The 22,005-nt window shown below is 45.8% G+C and overlaps 1 protein-coding gene across 2 annotated transcripts in view; it reads right to left on the bottom strand.

The window, feature by feature from the left end:
- ZC3H18 (zinc finger CCCH-type containing 18) overlaps positions 1-22,005 on the bottom strand; it is a 60,568-nt gene that overhangs the window by 1,494 nt on the left and 37,069 nt on the right. The window contains exons 10-18 of one of the 2 annotated variants that reach the window (XM_079988745.1): positions 16,174-16,374; positions 15,548-15,673; positions 12,989-13,090; positions 11,507-11,650; positions 9,791-9,943; positions 7,793-7,953; positions 5,276-5,481; positions 3,530-3,626; positions 1,768-1,864 (exon numbers count right to left, since the gene is read on the bottom strand). In XM_079988745.1, coding sequence (XP_079844871.1) covers positions 1,768-1,864; positions 3,530-3,626; positions 5,276-5,481; positions 7,793-7,953; positions 9,791-9,943; positions 11,507-11,650; positions 12,989-13,090; positions 15,548-15,673; positions 16,174-16,374 — 1,287 coding nt within the window. The remainder of the gene's footprint in view (positions 1-1,767; positions 1,865-3,529; positions 3,627-5,275; positions 5,482-7,792; positions 7,954-9,790; positions 9,944-11,506; positions 11,651-12,988; positions 13,091-15,547; positions 15,674-16,173; positions 16,375-22,005) is intronic. The other variant, XM_079988746.1, reaches the window with a different exon arrangement.

The following is a 22,005-nucleotide window of genomic DNA, read 5'->3' as shown; positions in this document are numbered from 1 at the left end:
GCTCTGTCCAGAAAGGAGAGTTGGCAGCTTCAAGTGCTATACTCTCTGTGACTTCACCAGTCAGGGAGTTGCTTGCCAACCGCTTTTCTCCACCAGGCAACCTCTAGTGTCCAAAGTTGTAGACAGTAGAGTTCTCAGGAAAGGAATGTTTGTAGGGGGAAGCTCTAGTCAAACCAAGGGGACTTTAAAACTTTTTTTTTTTTTTTTTTTTTTTTTGCAGCTGGAGAAAAAATGTAGACAAAAGAGCTATGGGACATTTTGCGTTTTGGAGACCAGGGATGCTGTGCTATGATCCCACGCCCAGTAGTGGTGACCAGGACAGGGTCCTGTTTCGGAGTAAATGCCTTCTTCAGCTCGGTTTTTTAAGGAATATAAATCTGTTGGAAGTCTGTATCATTCAATTCTTTTGTGTTTCTTTTTCAATATGCATCTTGGATAAATGAATCCAAATTTTCCTGCGTTTCTCTGTGCGTACCGAGCTGAAGAAGGCATTTACTCTGAAACAGGGCCCTGTCCTGGTCACCACTACTGAGTCGTACATCTAATTCATACTCCGGATACTTCTTTTTGGCCCTATTTGATTCTTTATTCTGACTTTATATAACATGGACTCTTTTTGACTGCCATTGAGACTTGTATAAAACAATTGTTGTGTACTGGCATTTTATGTACCTTTATACTATATCACTGCATATTTGAAACTACATTATTTCTGCACTTAAACGTTGTGTTCAAATTTACTATTAGTTTAAAACTTATTCTTAGCAGAATATACACGTTTTTCTTTTCAACTCTCGAGTAGGAATTATTCCTTGTATTGAAACCTTTGGCCAGAGCTCTTGGCATATCCTTTTCAGTGTACTTCTAACAAGAACTCCAATTTCTTTAATGATCCCACCCCCAGCATAGACGACTCAGGGTTGTATCCAATGCTAGTCACACTCAGAGGGAGTCCCATTTAAGTTAAATGGCATGACTAACATAGATCAATTAATTTCAGCGCTTCTGCTGCGAGTAAAGCTTAGCTGGGTGTGACCCTTGAGGGCAACAGAGCCACAACATCAGCCATCAACCTACAGTCCTCACCTTGGCAATGCAGTGGCAACAATGCAAACAGCTAAAAAGTCTACTTGCTAAATAAGGCCTCCAATCTTACATCTCATTGTCTAGCCTGCACTGGAAACCCAGTTTTTGCAGGAAGTTACTGAGTGTGGGGTGGGTGGGTGGGTGTAAGATGCAGCAGATTCATGTACAAGCTTTCTGGCATCACAGGAATCTTTGGTTGGGAAGAAAAAAAGCAACCATTTAAAGTATGCCAGTCAGGTGCTCTGACTGGGCATTATTCAGGTCCTCAGATAGTCATCTCCATCCCTGTGGTAATTCCCCACTTTAATGCCCACGCAGCGTCATCCCCTGCCCTTTTAGGTGATGCCCTGTGAGGTTACACCCAAGACATTCAAGATATACCACCTGTCCCATGCCCTCTGGGGTTGCTTCAGGCCTTCAGACAGGTGATCCCCAGCCTTTATGAGTCACAGGGCAAGGGATGACCCAAATGGGCAACTGGGCTCTTATCGCCCGTGACTCACAGAGGTTGGGGATCACCCGGGGGTGGCTGCTGCAGCTATCAGTTGCCGCCTGGGCATGTGAGCCCTTGCCTCCTGATGTAGTTAAAGCATGGCAGCCTTCAAAGAGCCGCAGGGAGGAAAAAACCAGGCAGGAAGCCAAAAAATGCAGCAGGCCAAGATCATGGAGCACAGAACTTACTTGTCTGCCTGAGCAGCTGAGAGCTTCAGGTTAGGACCCCGCTGGCGGTCTTGTTTGGGAGAGGAGAGCCTCCCTGCAGGTTTCCTATCACGGGTACCTGAGGAAGGAAGAATACGTTAGATAGTCTGAATATGGTGGTTGTTTTCATATGGTGCGCCCTCCCTCAGAAATCACTGATTGAGGAATGGGGTCAGTATATTTTACTGCAGCCTTTACATAATGCAGCCTTTTAATGCAGTCAGTATATTTCAATGCAACCAGCTGCTCATGAGATGTACTGGAGTGCAAGTTACACCAGCCCCAGGCAGCACAGCTGTACGATGCCGGGGCTGAGGAGACATCAAGTCCAAAATATATGGAGGGCACCCAGTTGGGGATGGCTGCTTTAAAGGGGCGATTCAATAGCAACAGCAACATTACAATTCCCAACAATTCAAACTGCAGCTGTTATTAATGGTCCCTTAATTGTTCAAAACATTTCATGTACATTATCTTAGTAGCCCTAACAACAACCCTGTGAGGTAGGTCAGTGTTCTCATTTCTGTGCTGAAGGTGGAAAGCCGAAACAGAGAATGAACACATGACCATCTGCCATGAGTTCACAGCAGAGGTGAGATTTGAACTGGGGACTTTCCAGCTTCCGGTTTCTTAGCAACACCAGCTTTGATTTGTACAATGCATTTTTTTCAGGTGGCAAGATCAGCATAAGGAATGTGGCTCAGTTACTGATGCTCTCAGGAAAAGTTGTTGCCTCAGCAACAGTTAAGCAACTCCAAGCCTGGCACGGCAGATTGTGCCTCTGGCTGCAGGCACAGTCCAGGCTGAGTATACCGGCAGCAGCAGCTCTGGCATGTCGGCCTTAATGAGCTTGCAACACAGTCAGGGGAAAGCCTGGGATGCCAGCTTTTGGCTTTTATCGTGCAAGAGTCAGAGCTGATCATCTAACAAATACTTGGGTGAGGGCAGGGAGCAGCAACTAAGCTCTTTTCAGCTGAGCATCAACCCTGCATTTTTTTTAAAAAAAGGTAAATAAATAAAAGCAGAAACTGAACCCTGAAGAAAAAACCCATGTATAAAGACAGGAATGTAGGAAGTTGCTTTAGAGCAAGTCAAGATCATGGGGTCCATTTAGCTCAGGGTTGTCTACACTGACTGGCAGCAGCTCCCCAGTTTCAGGCAGTACCTGGAGACACCAGGGATGGAAGCCAAGATCTTCTGCATGAAAAGCACATACTCCACCACTAAGCTCCTCACTTCCGCTGGCTGTAACAAAGATGGCATTGGGCAACCGCACTGCTGCCCACACATTTTCAAGTTTGCCTTTGAAGTCAAAAAGACAGGCAGCTCTCTCTTTTTGAAGTGGTTCTCAAGGAGCTGACAAGTGCACCAAATTCCACAGCAATGAGCTGAGTGTGTGTGCATGCATGCGCACGCACACACGGCAGCCTTCACCGAAAAGGGCATCTGAGCCTGGATAGCTCAGTTGGTTAGACCATGGTGCTGATAACACTAAGGTTGCAGGTTCGATCCCTGTATGGACCAGCTGCATATTCCTGCATTGCAGGGGGTTGGACTAGATGATCCTCAGGGTCCCTTCCAACTCTATATGATTCTATGATTCTATGATCTGTGCAGAGTTCAAACACAGACAAGTGGGTGAGCCCAGCTTGGTGAGCAGAGCAGAAGTAGACAGCTGAAGTATTTGCATGTGGAGAGGCCTTGCAACAGAGGTCTCCCCTCCTGGTCCCACACACTTCCTCACCTCTGTCTGGAGAAAGGGTCATCCGCTTGGCTGGAGGAGAAGCCTGCCTGTCTTTGTCAGAGGGCTCGTACCTTTTCCTGCTTCCTTTGTCAGCTGCCTGCAAAGAGAATGGAGGGGATCAGAATGAGCCAGGCTCACGCATGGGAACACACACACACACACACCCACACACACCCACACACAGGCTGGCCTGTCAACGAGGCACTCTCCCTGCAGCAAGATATTTGTGCTCCAAGTCTTCACCTTGCTGGCTCTAGCCAGAGGCTCTGTTGCACATTTTCCGAGGAGAAGGTCAGAGTGCGGCTGGAGGCTGGCCCAGAAAAGGTGTGTGTTGTGGCCTTGAGAGCATGCGACTGGTCAGGTGAGTGCCTGCCTTGGGCAGTTAGTCAATCAAGCAAGCAGCAGCCTGCTTCCACTTTTAACTGTCCTCTCCCCCTAGAGCAATGGCACCTCCACTCCCACCCTTAGCAGAGGTCAACCATTCCTCTTCAAGCTGAAACCAACCGGGAGGCCAGAAGCAGAAAAATCCCTGCTATTTCCATGTGCTGCTTTCCTAGCAGACTACATGCTGCTCAGTCTGTCCCCAGTGCTCTGCTTTCTTGTGCAAACCTAAAAGCTGCTTACTGCTGTTCTGTCCCACTCTAGTGGGACTAACAGAGAAATGCCTCAACTATGCCCAGGGACAAAAGTGACGAGAGCTTCTGGGTGGTGTGATTGGCAGTGGCCCCTGGGGGAAGGTGTCATGCATGCTGTAAACACAAGAACACCCAATGCACCTTCCAGGTGTTTCAGCAATGTACCACTGTGCCGCTGACCTTCCCATCACACATATCTGACCTGTCCTTATGACAGGCAGTTTGCTCATAAAAAGTTAACCAACAGGGCTGCATGGTGGGTGCATCTTCAGTGTTGTTTATGCAAGAGAGGCCCCTGCAGGATTGCAGGGACACAAGAGCGGCCTCTTACTGGATCAGACCAGAAAGTCGTCCAGCCCAGCGTTTGTGTTCCACACAACAGACAAACAGATGCCTCCAAGAAGCCCGCAAGTGTGATTTGCCTGCTGTCCCCCTTCCCCAATAAGAAGTCACTGATAAGAGCTCCCATATGACATTGATCAGTCAAACTGGATGACCAACTCCAAAGAAGTGGAAGCCTGCATTTGGTGAAACAGTTGCTATCTGGATCCCCTATACCTCAAATTTAACTGGCTGATCTTGGGTGTCCTATAATATGAGAGAGGCAGAAAAGTTCCTCTCTTCACTATTCAGAATTCAGCAGGCACCTTCTGCTTTATTCCTTAAGCAGCTGCTGAAATCTCTTTATGTGCTGCCACCTTATGCATGCAATTAACTATCTTTCTCTAATAGTGGATCTCTTTAAATTTGTACTTTTTTTTTGTTTATATATAGCAGTTAGACATATTTTTTTGCAAAGTAGTAAGTTCTGCCTGTGGTGGATCAGATCCACTTGTCCGCTATCTGAGCCAGCCCTTTACACCTCACCCTCAAAGCAGGCCCCTCATTTGCTTTGAGGATGCCTTGTCGTCACACCTAAAGGCAGCTGCTGGGTGGACCCCAAGTCAGAGGAAGCCTTCTTGGGCCCTTGTGCATATTATTCAATATTATCAATGCCCCAGAGAGAAGTGGGAAGCCCCCTCCCCTCCAACTGCATGCAGGGAAGTTGAGGGACGGCTTAAAATATTTAAGGAGACCCTCTCAGTCCCCCCCCCCCAAAAAAAACCCTCACCTTGTTCAACAGTGTTAGTTTGATTTCTTTGTGGGCGCTGAAGCCGGCTGGCTGCGGCTGGGGCGGTGGGGGCTGCTGAGGTGGGGGCGGCTGCTGAGTTTTACCCCCTTGTACGGCCTTGGCTGGCTTAGGGGGCTGTGCTGGGGCTTCCCGTTTCCGCTTCTCCTCCTTGATGTTGCCGCCACCTTCTTTTTTGGGCTTTCCTGCTAGGAGCAGAACATGCTTTGGTGATCAAAGAGCCAGAAAGTGCTCCTCCCCTCCCCAGGTTTCTGTAAGCAAGGCCAGGGGACAGTCAACATGACAGCAACTGTGGACAATCTGTGCTGAAAACAAGCAACGTTATATAAGCTATGGAGCATTTCACAGAGGAAATTGCCTTATACAGAGTTCCATTGGTCTACCTGGTCCAGTACTGTTTAAACCACTGGTCTTCAAACTGGTGGGTAAGGCCCCCCTGGTGGGTTATGGCCTGATCCAAGGTGGGTTGCAACAGAAGCACTACCACCATGCAAATATATGGTAAAAGATTAAGGAATGCGTCCCCAAATGTGTGTCTGAGTTAAAAGTGGGTCCTGGGTCTGAAAAGGTAGAAGACTACTGGCTTCTGACCGGCAGTGGCTTTCCAGCATGTCAGAGGTCTCTCCCAGTCGTACCTGAAGATGCTGTTGAGGATTCAACTTGGGACCTCCTGCATGCAACACAGATGTTCCACTGCTGAGCTATGACCCTTCCTCTAAAAATATAGCACAATTCTAGTCCTCATTATTCAGAATAAAGGACTGGACCAGGAGTGTGAGGGAGCAATGCAGAGTAAGAAAACGAATGGCTGCTCATTAAATCTGGCAAGAAGCAGCTGTATTTGAGAAAAAAACTTAGCTGTGCTGAGGAAGAACCCCAGAGTGGAATTTTAATGGTGGAGATTGGACACCTTATCTAGGAGTTATTTATAGCCGCAGCCTGTACACAAGTTGGCAAACAGAGGAAGGAAGGGAACGGAATGTGAAATTACCTTGTAAACACTGCAGGGAACTAAGCAAAGGAAGAGAACTGAACAAAGGAAGATAGCAATTAACTCTCCCAACACACCAGACCTGAGAACACTGTTTATGAAGGACTACACATGTGAAACAGATTTAATATTTATGAGAATTAACAGTGGTGCTGTATGTAAGGAAAGAATTATGGTCAGCTGCGAGAATGGACTAACATCATATGAAGGTTTAAATGGATATTAAAGAAGATATGAAGTGGCCACAAGAGGAAGTGATGGACATATGTTTTCAACAGGAGCGGGAAACCTGATTTTATGAAATTGTATTAAAGCAATTAGGTCTGATTTGTAACAATTTGTAAAACTAATAAAAAATATAAGAAAAAGAAGAAGGGTCTCTCCATGCCCTTCATAAAGATGCCAGGGATTAAACCCAGGACCTTTTGCATGTAAAGCACTGAGCTCTGCCTCTGAGCTGCAGCAGTGGAAGTGCTGTCTTTTCTGACTAGCAGCAGTTCTTCAAGGCTTCCAGAAAAGGTGGCAGGGCTCTCCTATTACCTGCCACCTGAGGTCCTTTTAAGGGGCGACTCAACCTAAACCAGCCCTCCCCAACCTAGTGCTCTCCAAATGCTTTGAACTACAACTCCCATCAGCCCCAACCACATTTGGGATAAAAGCCGCAAGGCTCAGATTAAGACCTTTGAGATGGTTATATAGTGAAGTTTAAAAAATATTAAAATACATGCAATCCAATCCAAAAATATGTTAATGTCCTAGAGCTCTGCCCCTTCCTACACAGAAGTAGTTCGGATACTGTTACCCATGCCTTAGTAACATCCAGGCTTGAATATGTGGCTTGCGAGATTCTCCTTGAAGAAGCTTTGGTCGGCTCAAAATGTAGCAACCACATGGGCGACATTTCTCTAGTGCATGCACAAAGAAAGGTGCTGGCAATAACCTTTATGGCCGTTTATGGTTTGGGACAAAAGCTGCTCAAGGATGGCCTGCTCTAATATCAACCCACCTGCGCTTTAAAGATAATTGGTGAGGCTCTTCTCTGGGCTTCCCTTGCCGGCTGATGTTACACTGGTGGAGTCTGGGAAATTGGCTTTCCCTGCTGTTGCCAATGAATTTGCAGTGTATTTCCACTGCTAAAAAAGGGCAGAATTTTGCCTTTAGAAAAAACAGACCACATGCATGGTCTAAACTTGCGTTATTCATGTGCCATGATTGAGAACAGATATGATGAGCACAGCAGAAGGACCCTTCGCCAAAATAATCTGCATTCTGCATCCAGAATAAATAGTGCTAGTGAACTGTGTTCATGAAGATTTCATACGTCTTTCCGTCTGCTAGTGAAGAACATTCCAAAGCAGTCTGCAAATAAGGGCAACAAAAACAGGGAAGTCCGGGGGGGGGGGGAGGGGAGGGGAAGTGAGCAGCAGAGGGGAATGGAGACTGGCAGTGCCACAGGAGGTGCTTGAAGAAACACAGGCAAATCACATTCTTGAGGCAGAGTGGCCTACCTCTCTCCTTCTTCGGCTGCGCTGGGGTTAGGGATCTGGAGCTGGCCGAAGAAATCGGGCTGGCTAGGTCGGCATACATGTCTTCTGAGTCAGCACTCCGCACAGAGCTGCTACTGGAGGAGGCACTGGAAACGGACGAGACGCTACTTACACTCAGGGACCTGGGTTGGGTGCAAGGAGGACAAAGATACAAGTTAGATCCAGAAGAACGGGTTGAAACAGCACCCCAGTGGAGAATAGTTTTGCTTATGTAATACAGCCTTGCCTGTGTGGTGCACTGGTTAGAGACCAGGGTTCAATTCCCACCACCCCAGTCATGAAGCTCACTGGGTGACCTTGGACCTGTCGCTGCCTGTCAGCCATACCTACCTCACAGTCATACCCCCTTCATTTAGAGGGGGAGAAAACTACGTGCACTACCTTGGGCTCCTTGGAGAGAAAGGTGGGATGAAAATGCCAATATATAACTTTAAAAGGATCAAGAAACAGAATTTGAGTTATACTCTTAAATATAGAGGTCTGGATGGAAGAAGAATGATCTTTTCTGAGAGTTTCTCTAAGATTGGGCCTTCTGAAATTAAAGACTACCAAAAAGACGGCAAAGTGGAATCGAGAGAGATTTAGACATGGACGTGGGATCTCCAGGCCGGCAGTAGACAGATGGATGGATTTTGGGGATCGAAACCGGGAAAGGGGGGAGGGAGATTTGGAACCCAAAGGCTGTAAAATTATATCTTTTTATTTTTTCTTGTTTTACTTTGTGTGACAAAAAAAAGGGGAATTCGTGGAAGGGAACTGGGGTCGATCTTAGGGAAGTACAAAAAATATAAAGAGAAATGGTTATACAAGTTAAACTAAATTTGAATAATGGGCTAATTATACTTATAATAAGGTTTTAAAATTTGGGGTAAGAATTTGTGGAACTAATCTAATGGAAATGGAATACAAGAGGGGGAGGGGGGGAAGTCCTGGAAAGATGTTAATGAAAGTAAGGTTTTAAATGCAAATTTTATCTTTATCTTTTTTCTTTTTTATTCTGGATTTTTTGAAAATTTTAATAAATATCATTTAAAAGAAAAGAAAAGAAAACGCCAATAAATAAATAAGCTGGTGCCCTCCAGGAGTCCCAAAACATCTGGAGGGCACCAGGTCAATTTAGTACTAGACTGAAAACTGGTTTCTGCCTGTTGTCCATCTGGATACAAGTTGTTCCTCCCCCCCCCCCACTGGCTGAATTGCTGCGATATCAAGAGAACTTTCACAATCAGTCAAGATGCTCATGAGCACTTGTCCGCAGGAAAACGGTGTCCAACTGTGCTGCTCCAGCACAGCCTTTCCTAACTTGGTGCCCTCCAGATGTCACTGGGACACCAGCTCAGCTGGGAACCTTTTGTATTCATTGATGCGGAAGCTAGAATCTGATGCAGGGAGCCCCAGGAAAACATAACATTATGCAAAACAGACTGTTCATGTCATCATTGTTTTCTCTGCAATCTCCTCCCTACCCTCACAATTTCAATTCCTTCTTGGAAATAGATTTAAGGATGTCTTCCTGCAACAGCTAAATTAATATAAGGAAAGAACTGCAAGGCACCATAATGAATTAAATGCAAAGTCAAATCAGCTGATGACACATGCTTGATGCTTCTTGCCACAAGGCATGAAGGTAGAAACATTTTCAGAGGGCACAGTTGGGGTTAACCACAAGGAGAAGATTGTACCTAGCATGCTCTGCTTCTGAACCATCCTGACGATTCTGGCTGGGCAAAGTCACAGGATATGCTGCGGAGGCAGATGCTTCGACCCAGCATGGCAATTCTAAGGTCTTTATAAGAAAAGCTGATTTCTGGGCATTCCCCAGTTTTTACTCAAGTAGCCATGAAGGTTGGCAGGATGCTTCCTTCAAACAAATCCTGCTTTAGGAGAAAGATGCCTCATTCCGCATAAGTAGCCACATGTTTTACTCTTCCAGCCCAGAAACAGAAGGAAATATCTCACCTGGACTTTCTGGACCCAGACGGTGATGGGGAGATGGAAGCTGAGGAGGACCGAGAATGAGATCGAGAGAGGGATCGGGAGATGGATCTTGAACGGGAGCTGGACCCACTATAACTGCTGCCGCTGCCACTCATGCTGCAGCTGATGGCCCGCCTGCAACAAGAAACAAGTTCAAGCTCCCTGTTACATACCAGGTGGACATCAGTGCAAGTCACTTTTGCTGGTCATTCTAGGGAAACCTTGATGCTTGCCATACAGGGGCACTCAGGAATACACAGCCACCCACAAACCCTTACTTAGGACGGGTGAAAACCAACAATATCAGCAGAATAAATTCTAAACAATAATTAATATTAATAATACAACCTATTAGTGGCTTGCTATGTAAGGCATCTCCAAGTGACTTATAAAATAATAGCTTGCTTCCATGTGGATGTGCTGGGCGCCCAACAGCAGGAGGGAGGGGGCTAAAGTGGATTATTGCAAGTAAGGATCGTAGTAGAGTAACTCTGCTTGAAAATCCTTGCTGTGGGGCAGTGGAACCTATTCTATGGCAATGGGTACTGCATGTGAGCTGACTTCTGCCACTAGGGACCATCCCCATGGTGTACGGGCCCAAGCCCTAACTAGGGATAGTTTGGGTGGTGGGAGAAATAATTGAGTTGGCTGAGAAATACATTACACTCTTTGATGTGCTTGGAATGTGTTTGGAATCAGTTGCTTGGGATTCCAAGCAGGAGAGGGCTATTGCGTTTATGGGACTCCCACTGGGGTACCACCAACTGGTTTTAAAAGAGGATTAAACAAAATCATGGATGATAAGTCTATCAATGGCTAATAGCTAAAATGGCTGTGCCTCCACAATCAGAGGCAGCAGGCCGCTAATTACCAGTTGTGAGAAACCAGTCCTCTTGTGGGGCAAAGGGAGGCTGTGCCCTTCCTTCCTCCCCAAAGTGATCACTGGGGAGAAGAGAAGGGATTCCCCACAGATACTTCCTGGCATGGACCTATTTCCCACCTGGCTTTCAGTCACAGAACTCTAAAATCCCGTGGTCATGATTCTAATGAGGAATGCTAAGGAAGCCATGAAGGGCAGGGAAGTTTTTCTCTTCTGTCTTCTGGATGCAGCTCCCACAGCCAATGAGGCAAGCAGGGTCAAAAGAGCCCCACGAGAACAGGAAACAAGCGGTTTCTTTTGCCTGCATGGAATTAGATCCTTTGGGATGTGGCCCATTTATATTGTGCCAGTTTCAGAAATTCTACACATTTGAATTGCACGCTAAATTCACTTTGGAGAACCCCGCTTTGACGCAGCCAATTTCCCAAGATGCTCAGAAATCCCTTCCCTGGTAACCAGATCAATCATATGATGAAGGGAGAGGAGTTGATAATTTCTCCTGCCTGAATTGATCTGCACAGAGAAGCGGGGCATGTGTTTGTGAAATGTGGAGTGGACACGCCCACTTATGGACACAGCTGCTCCTGGAATGTGGCCCCTGAGGACTGGTCAAAGGTGATTGTGGCCCTGTGGGCAAACGAAGTGCTAGCCGCTGGTGCCTTAAGTGACATTCCAAGTAAACAGCTATGTCTTGGGAAGCCCCTAGGCATGAAGCAATGACTTGGGCCGCTGTGCCTCCCCAGGTTCCCAAGAAAGCAGCTCATGCTTTGACTTGCCTATTAGGAGATTGTTCTAGGAAGCTCCCCTGTTCCTCCTACCTCCGGGGTGGCATCCTCATTTGGCGCTCCTTCCGCCTCGCCTCTCTACTGTTTCCTGGCTTGGGTGGCTCCGGGGCAGCTGGGGCAGTTTTAGCGACTGGTGGAGGCGCTGGAGGGGCAGGTAGTTTCTTCACAGGCTTGTCACTGCAAAAGTATAATGGGTAAGATGACAGGAGCAGGGAGACCGGCTGGAAGAGAAACTGGACTCAAGTCTGTGAAAGCCTGGCCTCAAATCTTAGCAACCATGCTAAAGCCATCTGACACATTCTGGGAGACAGGATGGTGAAAGAGCGCCTTGGGGTTGGACAGCTCAGCTGTCTTTCAAAGAGACAGGCTGCTGTTCATTTAAGCCCAGTATTGCCTACTCTACTGGCAATGGCTCTCCAGAGTTGTCACAGGCCTTTCCTAGCCCTCCTCCCTCAAATTCTTCTAACTGGACATGCTGGAATTGAGCTCCCTGTAAGGCTTTGGGGAAGTTGCTCTCCCACTCTCCTTAATTCACATGAATTGCAAAAGGTGGAATATTCTGGGAAACAAAACTTTTAATGAAATGAATATGGACAGTACAGCAACAGGGTTTTCAGAGTCATTTAAGTGACCGTGCATATAGTTATTTTGCATTTCGTATTGGAAGAAACTTTTGCACAGAGCTCCAAAGTGCAGCTCCTGGGACCACAGTGAGTCCTGTTCAGTCTATTCTGGGGTCTCTGGACATTTCACCAAATCTGCCTCATGTTTTCAAGCTCATCTCCATGGCCAAATGGGGTGACTTTCTCTTCCCCAATTCCACCCCACTGCAAATTATACTGTTAGGGGGCCCGGTGGGGGGAGGAAATCAGGCATGGACATTTTGAGTGGAAGGACTGTGAGCTCTGTTCAGTTCTGGTATTTGAAACAAAGGTCTGGGCTTAGAACAGTTTGATCTGAAATGTAGCCCCCCCCCCTCACTAGGCTCCAGTTGTTGGATCCTGGGGTTTTAGTTAAAAAAAAAAAGTAGATCCCATAAGTCTGAAGTCTGCCTACTGCCCTATGATGACTAACCCAAAGAATGTATATTTAAATAAACACATTTTATTGCTTTATCATTCATCCAATCAGTGAATGACAGCGTATCAAGAGATAAGCTGCAGGCCTCGCAGAACCAACATTGCTACAAGTAGGTAGACATCCCTCAGCAGAACTGTGTCATCTCTTTAATTGTATGTGAAGCATGTGTCACATGTTTGTGGAAAAGGGAGATGACGTCCATTTAAAAATCAATATTTAAGTACAGACAACTGTTGTGTTTGCTTTATTTCACGCCTGGGTGCCACAATACCACAGGACCACACTTTACAAACCTGATCTGGTGGAAAGTACCTTGCTGGTCTAGTTCTAAATGTGACAAATGAAAGTGCCCCTGGACCTTTATACTGCTATAGAACCTCAAAAGGGAATGTCCCAACGTCAGTCACTTTGCCCAGAGCAGACACAGCATCTTACCCCTTTCCAGCAGGTGCTGCAGGCTCTCCTTTAGCTTTGGGAAGAGGTTTGTGTGGAGATGGCGTTGGAGAAGGAGATGGGGAAGATGAGAAGGACCGTGACCTGAAAAGTCAGAAAACAGAGAGAGAGAGAGAGAATGAGAATGAGAATGAGGGGAAAGTCTAGATACACCCTTTAAATACAGCAGAAGCCTCATTGAATTGGGGGTGCCTCTAAAAAAGGTAAAGGACCTCTGACAGTTAAGTCCATTATAAAAGTCCATGCTAAGTTCCTTCTAAATGCAAACAATTCACTGAATATTCTTCCATTTGGTTTTTATCGTGAAACATGAGGATCAGTCTACAGGTTTTTTTGGGTTTTTTGGACTGAACCAAAATAAAGTGAAGTAACAAAGTGAAGTAACAACAACTACTGAAAAGCAAAAGACAGTTTTTAAAGGCAGATGGATGTGCTAAGTAGGCAACAGGGCCAATTCTTCAAGCATGATGGCTTCATGGAATATTTTACAATATATGGGCACAATCAAACAACAGGTGGCCAACTGGTGAGATTTGAATGGCTTGCTAACCCTGGAAGCAGCACCTGCAGGGCTCCACTCTGAATTGGCTTTTAGAGGATCTGTTGACCGCAAAACTGGTCCCCCATCTGCCATTGTGGGGGGGAAAGCTCTAAGCTCATGCAAGCCCTCACCTCCAATGCCACACTTCTGCTGTTATCTGTGTAAAGCAGGCTGATATGAATCACTGAAGAAAGTTCAAAAATGGTACCATTTTTCTTATACAAAACTCTCTACTATTCAAACTTTTTGGAAGCATCTTTTGGATAGATGATGGCTTTTGACTTTTCGGTGCCCATGCCACATTCAAGGCTGTGAGTGATCTGTGTCCGCAGGACTCTTAGATCAGAGGTACTGCGGAGAAAAACCAGCACCCAACATCTGTTGGTGAAGTGGGGCTGGGTGTGTAAAGAAGACCACCCTTGAAGGGAAGGAAGCTTTAGCATGGGTGGGTGGCAGAAATGGGCCGCCTGAAATGAGAAGCCAAGCAACACACCTGACAGGACTGCCAGTAACTGGGGGCGGTGCCTCACCACTAACTTGGCTCTTTGTCCCAACAGCTCTCAGATTCCATAACTGCCCCTCTTCCCATTCCCTCCAGGCTCTTGCCCTAGTGCAACTTCACTGGGGAAAAGGACCCATATCCTGGAATTCGAATTGATCAAATGACACGAGAATTTAGTTGCCTAGCTTCTAATCTGCAGAATTTGGAGCAGGAAAAGGAGGGATGCTGAACTGCCCCATAAGATGGGCCTTTCTCCACCCACATCTCGGTACGGGTCCAGAAAAAGGCTGAGCTCTACCCTGGTCAGGATCTAGCAACATGGAACTCCCTTTTCTTCAGGGTCCAAGCAGATCAGAAACGGTTCCGTGCCCCATCATTTTAAGCCAACGGTCACATCTTCTGGTAGAGAGGAAGCTAGAACATGGACTGGGAAAAGGAACCCTCCCAAGCAGGCAACCTCCAGAAAGTGGAGAAACAGCAGCTCCCCGACTGGTCAGGGGCTGAAGGCATCACAGAATTATTGGATAGTCATCCAGATCTCTCTCTCTCTCTCCCCCCCCCCCCCCACTCCTCTGCTGATCTGGAAGAGAAAATCATCTCCACGGGTCACAAGATTGCCACCATTTGTTTACACAACTTCTTCTCTTCTGATAACAGATGATCGTAAACATGTTGTACCTGGATATTTCATCACCATTTCATAACTTTTCAGTAGCAGCAGCCAACCCAAACACGCAAAGTAGTTTGGCGGGGTGCCCATCTAGGAAACTGCCTCTTTCCAGTGCATGTGGCAGTGGCAACTGTGTCTATTTGAAATGCCATTGCAGGGTCACAACCATAAACACACTTACTCGTGTGTAAATTGTTCATAAGTCAGCAGGCCACACCTGTGAGTTTGTGAGCATGGAAATGGGGTCCAAATTTCAAGAAATCCCATGTCAGCCTTCTGCAACCTGGTGCCCTCCAGGTACCATTAGGCTGATATGAGAAATTGTGTGAAGAGGAGAATAGAGCCGAATACTGGTGAGCATTTTATCTGCAGGTGCAAGAATGCTCCTTGCAGTAGGAAAAAATGCAATAAGCAAGCAGCAGTGGGCAAATGGGCCTGAAAAATATGGAATGCAATATTAATATGTAAAGTGCTCTCAAAGATGCAATGAATTAACGACTAAGGTATGATTTATTTTGAAGAAAAAAATAGCAATCTAGACAAGCATTTTAGGTATTTTAATTTTTAAAAGGAGGGGGCATTAAAATAAAGGATATGAATTGTAGTAAAACTACTTCTAGGCAGCTAAGCTCCCTGAATTCTGAACTTAGTCTGTGTCCTAGATTCCACTTCCAGGATTTCCAGCAGCACCTTAAAACTGACAAGTGGCTGTCCTGAGCTTTCCATAGGGTACTGCCCAGACTCACCTAAAATAACCTGTCTTGACTCAGGGAGGCTCACTATGGGAGCCCAAGAACCTGCCAGCTAACACATTTGGAGAAACAGTACCTGGATCGACTGCCTGAGAAGGAGCTGTGCCTGGAAGAGCGACTAGAGTAGGAGCTGTATGAGGAAGATCTGGACCGTGACCGCGAAGAACCGGATCCAGAATAGGAGGAGGAGCGAGAAGATGACCTAAAAGGAAATAAAAGGTATGTGTACATATGAGGGAACAGCATTTCGGCAATTGGAACATTATTTGTATGAATTCTTATTTTCAGTTCTACTTGCTTTAAGAAGCTCCCTTATTTCAAAATCCACCCGAGATTCTAGTAGGTTCACACGAGGTCTACGTCCTACTCTGCTGTAGCCTGCCTTTAGAGGCTACCTTTCCAGGGGCACAGGCTGTCACTCTCTGCCATTCAGTCTCAACAGGTCACAGTATTGATTTAAGCTCTCTTTCCATTGACTAACACCAGAGCAATCTGCCCTAGTGCATCCAAGAAAGGGCTGGATGCTTATTCACAACAGAATCCCATGGCCGCACAGCCTATTCTCTTTTGTCTCTGGCTCACATGCTCCTCCCACCAGCAGCATTGCTCTTTCGGCTAGGACTGAGTCCTGGGAGCCATCTGGAGTGATGCTAATTGTAAGAAATCCCCTTGCATCTGTTGCTGCCCATCTTGGGTTCACACCTTGATGAACCTGAGCCAGAGGCTGAAGAGGCAGAGGTTTTCCGGCGCCTGCGAGCACGGCTGGGTGAAGCAGACAGCCCATGTTTCTTTTTGGGGGATTTTGATCGGCGCCAAGGGTCCTTCCACTCATCTGCTCTCTTGGACTGAGAAGGGGTGGTCGTAGTTGCCTCTTTCTCCTTCTTTGGTGGCTCAGGTTGGCGGCTGGAAAATGAATAAAAAATGTAATTAGCTGGAGAGAAGGCTCTCTCTTGGGCTATCCAATGACCTGAGTCCCCATCCCCAGTTCTTGGAATGCAACCAAATGCAAAACATGGCTATATGCAAGGGCCAAACTGCACCTATTTTAGCCACTTCCGGGTTAGCGCTGCCGATTAATGGCGGATTCCCTCCGAGCTCCGGAGGGAATCGGCTCCGCAGGATCGGGTCTTGTCCGCGCCGGCGACGCGGGGACCCTTAAAAATCACAGGCGCTGATGCCTGTGAACGTGGTGACTCGGCGGGCACCATTTGCGCCCCCCCAAACCGCGAAGGAGCCTTTTTAAAGGCTCAGGAACGGGGACGGGGGACGGCGCGGTGCTGTGAGTCGATTGCTCCTTCTGCGGAGCGAAGCCGCATGCCATTGTCGGAGAAGCGCTGACTTTTTCCTTGGAACATTCGGACTTAAAAACAAGAACCCGTGAGTAAATATGGAATTTGGATCTTAAACAAATTTTTTCTGAATTGGGAACGAGCGGGGAAGGGTCAAAAAGGAAGTCGCCCCCCCCCTTTGAGTAGATATTCTAACGCAAAGAGCTTGCAACTTAAGGTCGAGAGAACTCTTTTTTTTATAAAAAAAACAACCTTCACGGCTTGACGCTATAAACTTTACTGGAGGATAAACTTAACGTTTGGAGCTAAAGTTTCACCCCCCCAGAACCCGGGGGCGCCCCGTGAGAGAACCTGTTGAGGAACTATTGAAGATTTTGACAGCTGTCAAAATAGCTGTCAAAAGGAAAGGATAAAGGGAACTTTGTCTTTGTTGCATCTGCTGGCTATATTTGTTGCAACTTCTAGAAAATAAGGGAGAGCAGCTACAAATTAACTTACTGACTGGTTTTTAAACTGAGAGACACTGCAAAAATGGCTGAAAGAAGCAATAATCAGACTAAACTCAACAAAATACTGGCTCTCCTGGGAAAGTTACAAGATCAGACAGATGTTTTGACTACAAATGCGAACACTCTGGCCCTGGCAGTAAACAACATTGTTGAAGCTGACAGGGAGTGGAGGCAGGAAGTTTATATACATCAACAACAAGAGGAATTTGAGAGCCATGAGACTGTGGATTTTGAGGAAAAGGAAGGTGGACTGGTAATTTTGCAGATGTCAAGGGAGAATTACAGTTTGGGGCCTGGCATGCAGACAACAAAGGAGAATAAAAATTTGAGGTGGAAAGTTTGGACTGAGTTGGAAATTGCAAATTTGAGAGTGGAGCACCTCATTAGTATTAATCTTAAATATGGAGGGCCAACTGGAAAAATCATGGATCTTGTTGGGTCAGAGCCCCTTCGAGCCTTGGGGCTTAACCTAAAGGACTATCCAAGAGGCCGGCAGAGAAGAACTGAGGGTGACTTGAGAGCCTCGGACGTGAGATCTCCAGGTTAAACAGTATTGATTGATGAACATTTATTGGGGACCAAACCGGGAAAGGGGGGTTGGAGTTTGGTAATCCAAAGGGTACAGAATTCTTAATTACTTACTTTTAATTTGTTTTGATATTTGTATGGAAGTTGGGAAAGCCATGGAAGGGAAATATTGACTTTAAGAAATATGTTAAAGAATAAGAAATGATGTATAAGATGTTTAAGATTAGATAAGCTAAAATTGGTGTCTAAAATGGTTAAAATGAAATGAAAATGAGGAATGCAATAATAATTTTATGGAAGAATGAGGAAAGGTAAAATTACAGTATGTTAAAATTATTAAGTTTAAGGTTGAGAATTAAGTAATAAGGATTTGCAGGACTAATAACTTGAACTGGAATACAAGAAGGGGAGGGGAGAGGAGGTCTAAGAAAGAAGTTATATGAAAATAAGCAATTGAAATTTCATTTGTTTTTAATTGTTTTCTTTTTCTAAATTTTTGTATTTTTTGTTATTTTTTCTTTTTTTGTGTGTGTGTCTATGTGTATTATTGAAATGCTAATAAATATTTATTAAAAAAAAAACTGCACCTATTTTATAACTTGTGTTTCTGAAAATCAAATCAGCTTACAAAAATACAAACAAAAGTTACAAAGACACTGCTAAAAACCAAAAGCAATTCATATAACAGTAAAAACAATAAAACATAAAAGCAGCCAATATTTAAAACCCCCACTAAAAACATCAATTCCTTAAAAGTACCATGTGTTTCCATCTATAAGACGCCCCCTATTTTGGAGGACTCCGATTTAAGAAAATGGGGGGAGATACTATCTGTCAGAGCTGCCCGAGGTCCCAGCTCACAACGCCAGTTCGTTGTTATATACAAAAGTCTTTATTGAAGTTCATTTTCGATTTCAAAGCCGCGGCGTGCAGCTCTACGTCTTAAACTCTAGACCGCTGAAGCTCCGTCTGAATCTCCTCCCCCCAGACACCAGTTTAAGACTCTAGCCTTGCTCCACCTCTTCCTTTGCTCTTTCCTCCTCTGGGTCCGCCTGTCCGCTGGGGTCTTGCCCTTTCTAGACTCTTCTGACGCTGAGTCCCCTGAGTCTTCCCCCTCCCTCCGGTGGGCTTTAGGACCTGGTTCCCAATCCGGGTTTCCTGCTGTGCCGCGCGCCTGTACATTCGAACTTGGCGCGCGCGCCCAGCCGGCAACCTTCCTCCTAACCGTTACACTGCTCCTGTCACTGCTTCCCCCTTCGGAGAGGCTAGCTGGACCTGACTTCCCCTCCGTTCCCTCACTCTGCGATAGAGGCGTGGCCAGCCCTGATTCATCTTCTCTCCCTGCTGGAGGAGAAGCTGGCCCTGATACATGGGACTCTTCCCCCCCACTACGCTCTGGTGGAGGAGCTGGTCCCGATCTCCCGCTGCCGCTTTGGGAGTCCCCGCTGGCCCCTTGCTTCTGGTGTGTCCCCCCTGGGACCCCCCTTGCCCTGGCCATCGGCGCCCCCCTCTGGGAATCTTCTGAATCGCTGGAGAAGCTCATGGAATCTCTCGGGCCACTTTCATACTCCCCTACGCTGCCCTCCGATTCTTCCCCTTCGCTCTCCATTTCCTCTCTCCCCTGTGCCTCTGCTCCTGAGCCCCTGACACTATCCGTGTATAAGACGAGCCCAGATTTTGAACATTATTTTAGAGTAAAAAAACATAGTCTTATACACAGAAAAGTATGGTAATTAAAATACTGAAAGCCTGTCGATATAGAAACACCCTCAATAGGCATCCTAACAGATCTCCATTGGGAGTTGCAGTCCATAGTTTGGGTGCAATTACCAAGAAAGGCCCATCTATTGTACCTGACCAAGTGATCTCAGGTGAGTTGGAGTTTAAAGGTTGGGCAGCTTCAGATGTACAAAGGCAATCCTTAAGGTAGCCTTTAATACCATAAAGTCTAGAACCAGTTTAATACCAGTTCTTTAAACTGAGCCTGGAAACAAATTTACAACCAATTGTACCAATGAATAATAATGCAAGCTACCATGGATGGGTTGTACTCAGAAAGGCAGCCTAAATATAAATAAACAATTTTTAAAGGCAGCCCCATGTAAACAGCATTGTAGTGGTTGACCCAGCAAAGTAACTAGGGTAGGGATAGCCAACGAAGAGACCATAAGATGACCATCAGCCTCAGTGGACATGGCCAACGGTCCGAGACACCTGGTGCCAAGAAATGTCTGGAAGGGTCTGTGTTGGTTACCCCTGAACTATAGATTCAAACTAGAATCTAATTGACAATACAGGGGTGCAACCTGTCCTTTAGCTGGAACAAGGGATACAGGGGTGTCCCAACTGCCCCGCCCTGCCTGCTCTGAACAGGCAGTCCACTTGTTGCAAAGGTAGGAAATTCAGGGCAGCAGTAGTAGTGATGTAGACTAGCTCTATACAGGGTGGCTCAATCCACTCTCATTTCTCAGAGCTATCGCAGCAGCACTTTTCCACCAGTGATCTACCACCTCAGTGGTATCAGACCTAGTTGTGGCAGGCACAGGCTCTAGACATTGGGGACGCCAAACTATAGTCCATGGCATGTCTGTGGATTCATGGGGGAAGATAGGAGATGGCACGTCCATTGCATTAAATACTCATGTGGACTTAAAAGTGTGTTTTTATTGCTTCTTTTATTCCTTGGATTGCATTTTATTATATGACAATTTGAATTCTATGGAAGCAAATTCTATGGAATTCAAATTGTAAAACAACACATAAGGGGGGGGGAGCAATTAAAAAGCAACTAGCACAGAACATTACCATTGCTACAACAGGCAGGAAAATCATTAAATGGTCTGCCAAGACCCCCAGCAAGTGGACAGCGGGAACAAAGGTTTTAGAATCACTGTTCTAGAATATTAAAAAGTTTCCTGCAAAGGCATTTGGAGGTGAAGATGACAACACAAAAGCACAAAATGCAGAACAAAACGTATTACACTTAATCCAGGGTGCTTTTATTACTTGAGCTTTTCAGAGGAAATCAACAGATCATATCACTTTATTGTTTACTTAATACTGCAGAACCTTTTTACTACTTTGCTTTCAATAAGGCAACAAAACCCCCTTGCAGCTACATCACCCATATAGGACTAGATCTGAAAGGGAAAGCGTCCTCTTCAGGTGGGGAGAAAATCAGCATGATGGTATGGCTCTCAAAGATGGATATCTGTTGGGTGGGGTGGTGGTTGTAGTAAGGTTAAGGCTTACTGGGAAATGATATACAATGTAATGAAAAGGATGTTTAAAATAATGTTTATAAAAAGACCAGAAGCCTTTCTTCTGGGAATTATAGGGATAGAACTACCTAAATTGTATAGAAATTTATTCATGTACATGACTACAATGGCAAGAATGTTACATGCCCAAAAATGGAAAGAAGAAGTCCCAGCAAAGGAAGAATGGATACAAAAACTAAGGAATCGCAGAAAGAGGGGGGGAAGGAAGTCAAGCTTTAAAATATCAAAATGAATATAAAATCAGTGAAATGTATATATCTGAAAAATATAAATAAATATATTTTTAAAAGGGAATGATTCTGTCACCTGGTCAGGGGATTTGGACTTTGCCTGCTGAAGATTGAGAAACCCAAGGCGAGGGCATGGGGAGAGGAGGAAGTAAGCATAAATGGCAATCAAGAGATAATGATACTAAACTCTATGAAGTTTGGTACTTCCCCACATAGCTTCTACAATTAAACAATTCCAAGCTCCGATTTTCAGACTTTCTGCCCTAGCCAGTATCATCTTTGCAATCATGGGTGCTACACATGCTGTGTCACCGGCAAGTCCAGATCCCAGGGTGCAGTTTCAAATCCGGTATCATGCAATCCCCAGATTCCAGTTACAAATATCAAGATTCCCGCCCTCACTGAAGCTAAGGAAAGCCTGAAAGCATGTGTGCGGCATCCTAGAAGGGCTTGCAAAACAGAAGGGGACTGGAATTGCAGTTGCTTAACAGTGTTGCCAGTTGTGCTAGCAGAATGACTTGAACAAGAGAAGGTGCCAGAAACTAGTAATGGCTCTTGCGGCCAGTTGCACAACGGACTGCAGGGGTCCCGATACTTCCTGCTGCGCAACAAGGTGCTGCTAGCGCAACTGCTGCACTGCATTTCATACTGCGCAACCTTTATTTTCATTCTTGCACTAGTGGTCAGGGAATGTTGA

This window comes from Podarcis cretensis (assembly GCF_951804945.1).
Source record: "Podarcis cretensis genome assembly, chromosome: 8".
Classification (NCBI taxonomy): domain Eukaryota; kingdom Metazoa; phylum Chordata; class Lepidosauria; order Squamata; family Lacertidae; genus Podarcis; species Podarcis cretensis.
The sequence above is the reverse complement of the archived record's forward strand: the minus strand, read 5'-3'. Positions and strand labels throughout refer to the sequence as shown.